The sequence below is a fragment of the Nyctibius grandis genome, chromosome 5 (assembly GCF_013368605.1).
Source record: "Nyctibius grandis isolate bNycGra1 chromosome 5, bNycGra1.pri, whole genome shotgun sequence".
Lineage (NCBI taxonomy): Eukaryota > Metazoa > Chordata > Aves > Nyctibiiformes > Nyctibiidae > Nyctibius > Nyctibius grandis.
Window position 1 is genome coordinate 79,915,729 of NC_090662.1, and position 9,653 is coordinate 79,925,381.

Genomic DNA, 9,653 nt, shown 5'->3' on the forward strand with positions numbered 1-9,653 from the left:
GGCATCGGGGGCGGGGCCAGCGCTGGCGTCCGTTCCCTCGGCAACGGCTCGCTCCCGAGGCGCCGGGCGGTTCGGACGCGTTTCGTGGGGACTCTCGGCCCCGAAGTACCTGTCTCGTGTGGCACCGAGTGTACCCGCACACGACCGGCTGTTCCGAAAGAGAAATACCTTTCCCACCAGCTGTGCCGGGGACGAGGGTGGGGAGGAGGCTCGGGCCGCCTCGGAAACCCCCTCCAGCAGCTGGGACTCCCCAGCTGCCCTCCCTGGGGCTGCGCTCCAACGGCTCTGCTCCCTCCTCTCCTTCGCCTCACACCGCGATGGCAGCGCTCCTTCTTCTCCTCCTTCAGCTGCTCCTCTGCTGCCCCCGACTCTCCTCTCCAAGGCTCCAGCCACCTCCCCTGCTGGTCACCTGCTGGGGCCCTCACGGACAAGTCTCTCAACAGCACGACAATGAGCGCTGTGTCTCGTGCCTGTGGAACAGCACCACGAACCTGCGTTACCAGCCCACCTCAGGAGCAAGACCAGAGGCGGAGAGGAAAGAGGGGTGGCCACCGGCCCCACCACGCTGCTTCTGGTACCTGAACTCAGGCTGGGTGAAGAACACCTCGTGCTGGTCAGGCCAAGTCGTGCTGCCCACAGGCCTCCTCCCAGGAAGCGCTCCTCCACCCATGGCCTCCAGCCTCCTTATGGTGCAATGCTCATCTGCTTCATGCGCTGCACCCGAGTGCTTTCACCAAAACCTAAGCATTGAGATGCCTACGCAGGAGATGCGGCTGTTCGTGCTTTGGCTGCAGACACATCTGATCCACACGTGGCAGCCAGTAGAGCTGGGCTGGTGTGCACGCCTCAAGAGTGCCAGCTGGCAGTACCGCTTCAGCAGCCACGGAGGTAGCCCCTCTACCCTTCTCCTTCCCAGCAGTGAGCACCAAGAGATGCCACCACCTGCTGTCTACCCAACAGCCAAGTTGCAACAGACCTGTGCCAGCTACTACAGCTACCGCTTGACTGTGCGCGACAGGCACCATGGGCTCCACGTTGCTTCGGTCAGCATCGAGCAGATGCCTCAGATAAGCCTCAGCCTCTCTCTCAAGGTAGAACGTGACTTGCTGCATGTCCTCAGTGTCAGCTCCAAGCTCCTTAGTCTTCCTCAACAGCCCCTCAGCCTCTCCTGGAGGCTTCAGCCCCTTACCCCAAGGAGACTGGCCTTCAGACTGGTGGACACTCAAGCTATAGGAGGTTGGCTCTGTTCCTACAGTTTCTTTACTCTGCAGAGCAACTTCTGTGCCGTTTCAACACCTCAGAGCCCTGGTGAGGTGGTGGTGGCCAGCATTTATTTCTGTGTTGATGCAAAGAGCTTCGAGGAATTGACACAACAACATCTACTCAACAGTACCCTGAGCCTAACTGCAGGCAGAGAAATCCCCACCCATGTCAACCTTCACCCGGGAAAGACCAACAGGAGCACTTACATTTTCAGGTACAACCATGGAACGTTTTACACGACCAAAGAAAAGAAAAGCCCTACTTCCACAGATGGCCCTAACACACGCACTGTGTTCTACCAACACAAGGAGCTCTCCTACTTACTCTCCATAGAGTTTGTGGCCTTCCAGTGGTACAAGTTCAATATGTACCTTTACATGAATCAGAAGAGGGCTTTGTTTAGGTCTCCGGCAGAAAGAAACCTTGAAGTCCACGTATTCAGCAGCGGCCGTCCTTCTTTTCTGCAGAGCTTTACTTATTTAGTGTGGTTTATCCCTGCACAACATTCGATGCTACAGTGCGAGTGGACCTTCTATTTGCAGCTTTTTGGAGCACAGAAAGACCAGCTTCTCCAGAATAGCACGTACACATACAACGATCATGTAAGCAACGCCACACGTTTTGTCCATCGCTCTGCTTTACCCTTCGATCCAAAGAAAGACATGGGGTTTGTGGCAAAAGTGAACTGTCCCAGAAGTGCAATTACACCAGCTCTTTTAGGAGCCAGAGTCAAAAACTATGCTGCAAAAACCACACCGTCTCGCCAGAGAGGACCTTGTTACATACACACCGTGTATATTCAGAGACCTGTTCTTCACACCTCTGTTCTGCGCCAGAAAAGGGGGACATCTTTTTACCTCTTTGTCAGATTGCTAGTAGACTGCAATGTTGGTATAACTATCAAGCCCCTGTGGCGAGTCTATCCCGTTCAGGACACAACAACTATTCCTGACTGGAGAAACCCAATTAACTCTTCTTTGATGTACGGTGTAGAAATGATACTCTTAACGGTTCCCAGTTTCGCTTTAGATTACGGGTTGTATCTGTTTTATTTCACTGTTGAGGTAATCCCAATTAGGACCACAACAGTCCTCAGGGGCTCAGATCAAATTTATATTCTGATTGAGAGCATCGATCTAGTGGCAAATATTGCAGGAGGCATGTTCCGCACAGTGGGTTTTTCTGATAATTGGACTCTTGATGGCTCTGCATCCTATGATCCTGATTCACAGGAAGGACTAAAGGGAATCACATTTACTTGGTACTGCACTAAAGAGGCGTCAGACTATACAAACATGAAAGTCAGCCCGGGAAAGAAATGCCATCCGGCCCAGAGGGATTTGAAATGGTTAACATCCTCAGGTCCAGTTCAAGCAATGCCACCAGAATCCCTCCCAGGAAACGCTATATACTACTTTCGTCTAGTGATTCAGAAGGACAGTAGGATGAGTTATGCCGACCAAACTGTAGATGTGCAGCCCGGCTCCCCACTCCTTCTGGACGTGGCATGCCTTGAAAACTGTGGTAGCACTCTCATTCCAACAGAGAGATTTATCTTGTCTGGAAAATGCCAAAACTGTAGAACAAACAGCCAGCCAGTCTACTACTGGTCCCTTTATTCAGAAAACTCTACAGAAGTCAGCTTTGACTGGGCTTCCAGAACCTCAACGGGGAGGTCTGGGGCTTACCTGTCTATACATGCTCTGACATTTACAAAGTCTGTTCGTCAATCCTACATACTTCTGCTAAAAGTAACTACCTGGGATGGTAGGTCCTCAATCTACAGACACGCATTTAAGATAAATTCTCCTCCTAAGGTTGGCAAGTGTACCATCAACCCACAATGGGGTATGGCCTTTCTGACAAAATTTGTTGTTCAATGCAGTGGATTTTCTGACAGCAATTTACCTCTCACATATAAAGTGATAGTAGCTTCCAACGTACCCAAAACTACCAAAATAACTTCTGTGGAGGAAAATACATTTGGCACAATTCTGCACTTTGGTTATCAGTCTAAAACTCCACCGTCTTTTCTCCCAGTTGGAGTGCCTTCTCAGAAGTACACCTTGACACTTTACGTTCAAGTCCGCAATTCCCTTGGGGCATTTACCCAAGTGAGTTTATATGTCCACGTACGGAACCCAGTTAACAGCCGACGAACAGCTGTTATGTTTCATGAACTGCTGGCCTCAGTGAGTGGTTTAAGCGCACCGATGACATCTTACCTCCAGACTGGAGATTATTTTAGTGCAGGTTATTTGGCTTATGTGGCAGCCTCAGTCTTAAACTATATTAAAGCCGCTCCTTCTCTCCACCTCCCTAAGGCTCAGTTTCGGGAAAGCCTGATTAAAACAGCCCTGAACATTTCAGTTGAGAGCACAATGGAAATCAACCAAGTAGTTGCTTCTCTTTCTCAAGTCACAGAGGAAGCTGATGAAATGAACGTCAGATCACAGGACCTTGCCATTAGGAAACTGACAGAAGTAACGGCAATGCTGAAGATACAAAGGAATGAGAGCCATTGGTCTGAGGAAGCAGAAATTCAGACCAGTGGAATACTAAGATGCTTGTCCAACATCCTGAAAGCTGCTCTTCTGCATCGCAGGAACATCAATGTAAGTGGAGCTAAACAAGTCTTTTCCATCATGGAATATTTAACAGAGATAGTTTTCCAGGGCAAAGTCCCCGGAGAAACAGAAACTGTAATGGAAACAAAACACTGGAATATCACTCTGAAGAAAGACGAAACCTGGAACATTGCAAATGCTTTCTCTGCCAGAAACACCTGCAGGAATTGCTTTTATCCATCACTGAAGAAGGGAAATTATTCAGGACTGCCCCATGATGCTGTGATTTCCACTGCCCTTTTTGAGTTTGATGAGAACCCCTTCCCTTGGTTAGGTTACACATCAGAAATAGCAACAATGGTCTTGGGGTTCAAAATGGCAGAGACCAAAGCTAATGGGCACCTACAAGGGATCGTGCCTGAAGGAGCAGAAATTACTCTTGCTAGGAAAGATGCGGAATCTTCAATTTTTCAATTAGCAATGGGACCCGATCAAACACAAGCTTACACAACTGGAGGATTTAGTTTTGAAGTCAGCAGAAACATGAAAAGCCTATACATCCAGATCCGGACAAAATTAAAAGCTACTTTCAAGGTGCTAGTATTTACAGGTGCCAACATCACTGACGCTCATCCCATAGCCTCGTTTGCTGCTTTTCACAACATGTCAACAGTTGCAAGCAAAAATGAGACAGCTAGCGCTGACTGTAACATTAAGGCTCCCTATATTATATGTCTCCCAGAGTCCTTCCTGACAGCCACAGCTCAAGCAAGCGGTACAGACACTTATAACATCTCCATTGTCTTGCTGACACCCTATGTCGTAAGGTATCAAACCCAGAGACTGGTGAGCATATACATTTTTAATGATCAGTGCTTATTTCTGGATGGGGTTCAAAGTCTGTGGAGAGAAGACATATGCAGGCTTGGCTCCCTGACCAACTGGCAGAGGGTACACTGTGTCTGCAATATGAAGCAGAGCCGCAGAAGTCTGTCAGTCCACACTGCATCAGATGCATCCACGTTGAACATCAGGTTCCTGGCAGCCAAAGTAATAGTTATCCCCAACACAGTAGATCTGGGGAAAACCCTGATAGCAGACATACCTAAAAACCCAGTGACCCTCTTAACAGTGTTCTTTATTTTTGCTCTCTACTGTCTTTTGTTGCTCTGGGCCATAAGAAAAGACAAGGCTGACAGGGACAGCAAAGGCACCATCATAGTTCTGCCAGACAACGACCCCTTTGATAAAGTGAGCTTTTTGGTCACTTTATACACCGGCAGTCGTTGGGGAGCGGGCACCAAAGCAGATGTCTTTCTTCAGCTCATTGGCCAGAATGGCACCAGTGACGTCCATTGTTTACGGCACCCGCAGTTTCTGTCTTTCCGACAAGGAAGCACTGATTGCTTTCTGTTAACTACTAAGAAAGACTTGGGAGACATTTGTTCCTTCAGGGTCTGGCACAATAACAAGGGCCCATCTCCAAGCTGGTTCTTAAGCAGAGCCAAAGTTGAAAATATGTCCACCGGGAAGACCTGGTTCTTTATGTGCAGGAAATGGCTTTCTCTTGACAAGGGCGATCACGTACTAGAAAGGACATTTTCTGTCACAGACCCCAAGACACCTCTGCCCAGAATCGACTATTTTTTTATTAATCTTGCCAACAGCCTGACACAGGACTATCTGTGGTTCTCGATTTTTGCTAATGTTCCCACTGGCACTTTCAGCAGGGTCCAAAGGTTGTCTTCGTGTTTAGCAATATTATTATTAGACTTGCTTGTTAACATTATTTTCTTCAATTCTGACAAGTATGAAGAAGCTCCAATACACTTGAGGTATTTGAGATCAGTAACAGTAGGAATTGAATGTGCTTTGTTTACCATACCTGTGCAAATGATAATAATTTCCTTATTTGAGTATTCCCAGAAGGAACCTTCTCCTTGTGGTGTGGCTCAGATGGACCCCAAGACAAGGTCACCCCTCCTGTCTGGAAATCTTAAGAATTTGAAGGAACGTTTGCAAAAATTGTACCTTTCAAAAACTTCAGCACAATCGAGGGATATTAGTCCTTTGGAGAACCTTCCTGGTCCCACCAACTCACAGAGCCCACCATGTTCCAGAAAGACAAGAAGCAAGGGAGCTCCCCGGAACGGGAGTAACTGCACAGTTTCTGAAAGAGATGCAAATGTAATTGAAACAGAGGAGCAGGCGATAAACGTGAATTCCCCTCCAATGGCTAAGGCCTGCCAGAGAAGGCCACCATCAAATTTCAATTGTAGTAATAATTACGCAGAAGAAGGGGGCAACTTTCAGAAAGAAAGGAAACCATTAAGCGTTACCTCCACGCCCTCTCGCAAGAGATCGCAGATAGTTTTTTGGTGGTGGTGCGTTTATCTCTCATGGCTACTAGTTACAGCTATCACTGGGCTATCATCACTTTTCATTGTGATATATGGTTTGTCTTATGGCTATCAGACTTCGATGGAGTGGCTTTTAGCATCTGCAAGCTCCTTTATTGAGGACGTGTTTTTCATTTCAATTCTAAAAATCATTTTTTTCTCAGCTATGAGTACAATTTTTCCAAAATACTGTGAAAACATCATATGGTTAACTCAGGAAGAGTATTCTAAGATCAAGTTGGCTAAAGAAATGATGAGTGCTGATGAGATGAGAGAGATGCATGTGAAACTTGCGAAAGTCAGAGGCACCAAGCAGTATAAGCCTTTAGAAGGTGATGAAATTGCAAATATGCTGAAAAGGGCAAAAATTAAAGCCAAGGCATTTATTTTCACAAAAGATTTCATCAGTCACTTTGTCTTTTTAACACTGCTATTGAATTTTGCCTATTCCACTGAGAACACCAACAGTTTCCACTACAACCGATTCATCCATAAGCAGTTCTCTCCACGACTCTCCAGTGTAGATAAGCTAGAACATATCTACACCTGGGTGAAAGACTTGTTCTTGCCTTTGATCCACAATGACATTCAGCCAACCTTTCTTCCCGAGAGCTGGTCCAAAATCATTGGTTTGCCTAGGATGAGGCAAGTGCGGGCCAAAGGTACTGAGAAAAAATGTTTCCATCCTCACAGCTTTGTAAATAACTTTGTGATCAGTAAAAGCCACTGTCTGCATAAATATGGCAGTGACATCCCAGAGACAGGTGACTATGCTGGCACTTGGACAAATGTTGCCAATCAGTCTGTTTCCAAGGATGCCAGCAGTTACAGTGGGTTCACTTACCAGCCAAACAGGACTCCGTGGATATATTATTCATATGGAGATTTGCACACATATGGACCAGCAGGATACACGTTTTACTTTTTCCCTGAAGAAGGAAGACCTAATTCAACGACAAGGCTGGATACTCTACAACAGAGCAACTGGCTTGATGAAAACACATGGGCTGTGATCATTGAACTAACTACATTTAACCCAGATGCAGATCTCTTTTGCACCATCTCAGTCATATTTGAAATGTCTCATTTTGGGATTGTAAAACCAAGTTTGTCAGTACACTCTTTTGCACTCCCCATTCAGCAAACTAAAGCTCAAATGTTTGTGTTTGTAATTGTTCTCGCCTTTCTGTTAGTTTACATCGCAGATGAGCTTCACACTGTAATCCAAGAAAAAAAAGAATACATTAAAAAGATCTCCAATATAATCAACTTTGGCTTAAAATCAGCATTCCTCCTTTTTGTTTTTTTAAAGGTCATAAAGTTTAAGATGGGAGCAGATATAATGAAGTTTTACTTACTTCACCCAAATGATTTCATTCATTTTCATGCAGTTTCTCATTTAGACCAGATTTTACAGAGTACTATGGGCTTTTTGGCATTTCTTGTCATTTTGAAAACTCTAAAATATTCTCGACTCTTTTATGATGTGCGCCTGGCACAAAGATCGATCTTGGCAGCCCTTCCTAGAATCTCTTCAATGGCCCTCATGGTGCTGGTGTACTTCTTTGTATTCACGGCTTTTGGCTACCTTGTGTTTGGGCAGCATGAATGGAATTACAATAACATGATGCACTCAGCTCAGACTGTATTCTCTTACTGTGTCTCAGCGTTCAGAGGTACCACATTTTCATCCAACAGGTTGCTGGGTGCTCTTTTCCTAGCTTCTTTCATGTTGGTGATGATCTGCGTCCTGATCAGTCTCTTCCAAGCTGTTATTATGGCTGCCTACGGAGATATGAAACAACCCGTATATGAAGAACCATCTGATGAAGCACAAGTCGTTACTTATGTATTGCAAAGGCTCAGAAAGATGTTTTATCTTCTGATCTGGAAAACATCCAAAAATAGTGAGCCGTGAGCCTGACCTTTTTCACAGTGTACTCTATGGGCAGCCTGAGAGAAGATATCAGCGACACTTAGGGCTCAAGAGCAGAAAAAGAAATGGAAAAGAAATGGTTTATGTCATCATATGAGCAAGGAAACATTCTGTATTCAAGACCACCTTTACTCTGTAATACTTCCGTTTCAAATAAATGTTCATAAGCAAATTATTGGCTTTTAAGAATTTTTTTACATTCAAGCCCTTACTAGTGATTGTGCTCAGATTTTCTCCACACTATTTTGCATCAATTTCAGTGGTACTTGGCTGTCACAGGGTGGTGGGTTGACCCCGGCTGGCAGGTAAGCCCCCTGCACGCTCACTCCCCTCCCAGCGGCACGAGGAGAGAATCGAAGGGCAAAAGTGAGAAAAAAAACTTGTGGGTTGAGATAAGGACGGTTTAAGAAGTGAAGGGAGAAAAAACCCAAACCCACAAGTGATGCAAAAGCAGTCACCATCTGCAGAATGATGCCCAGACAGTCTCTGAGTAAGTTGTTTTCAGAAAACTTCCCTCACTCCAGTTTTCTTGCTAAGCATGACCTTATACCTCACGGCATTACTAACCCCATGGCAGCCAGAGCTGGCACACATGGGAACTGGTGCCCATTCAACAGAGGTGATGCATAAGGAATTAACTCGGGAGTCTGAGCGGGACTCTTGCCTCTGGCTGAGCACGGGCTAATATAAGAGCAAAAACGGCCTGACATCTGAAAACGCTCATAAATCCTTACTACTCGGAGCACAGGGGATAAAAAAAGACGGGATGAGTCAGCAGGGTGTGACCCAGCAATTAAAAATAAACCTTCCCAACACTGCACTGCATTTGTATGCAGAAGACACCGTTACAGCGTCCCTTTGGACGACATTAACCATGGACTATAAAATCCCGTTACACAGCCTGGGGGGCGGGGTTAGTAGACTTCTGTATTGTATAACTGTACCTGTGCAGCGGTCACTGCGTGACCTCCTGTAAGGTAAGACCGTCCAGGTCAACTGGGAAGACTGGTCAACTTGCTCAAACCCCCTATTTCTTATTCATAAAGCTTGGGGCATCCTCCAGGCAGGTCACTTTCAATACAAACAGACCATACATTTTTTTCCCCCTAAATCCCGCATGCTGTTCGGAATGCAGTGAGTTTATGGGGAGCGTTACGGCTGGTGGGACGGCCTCTCCCAATGGCCCTCAGTCACTCGCTCCTGGCTGCACCGGTCGCGGCCACGCACCGCCTGCCGTTCCCCAAGTCAAAACGCCTTCCCCGCCTTGAACTCCAGGGACCATCTGAGGCAGGACCGTCGGGGCCGATGACCGGCAGCCGCACGGGGAGGCCCCGGTCCCACAGCCCCGCCAGGCCGTCCCCGCACCAACCCGGGGCGGCGCCGAGAGAAGCGGCTGGCGGGACCCCAGCATGCGCACAGCGCCACCTGCCGGCGGCGCACGGCGCGGCCCGCTGCGGCGCTGGCCCTTTAAGGGGGAGGATCGCCGGG

General features: G+C 47.1%; 1 protein-coding gene across 1 annotated transcript; it reads left to right on the forward strand.

Annotated features, from left to right (window-relative positions):
- Nucleotides 1-317: 317 nt before the first annotated feature.
- PKDREJ (polycystin family receptor for egg jelly) lies at nucleotides 318-8,262 on the forward strand. The gene is given in 2 exon segments (XM_068402178.1): nucleotides 318-8,132; nucleotides 8,134-8,262. Coding segments are annotated over 2 exon segments (7,944 nt in total).
- The last annotated feature ends 1,391 nt before the right edge of the window (nucleotides 8,263-9,653 follow it).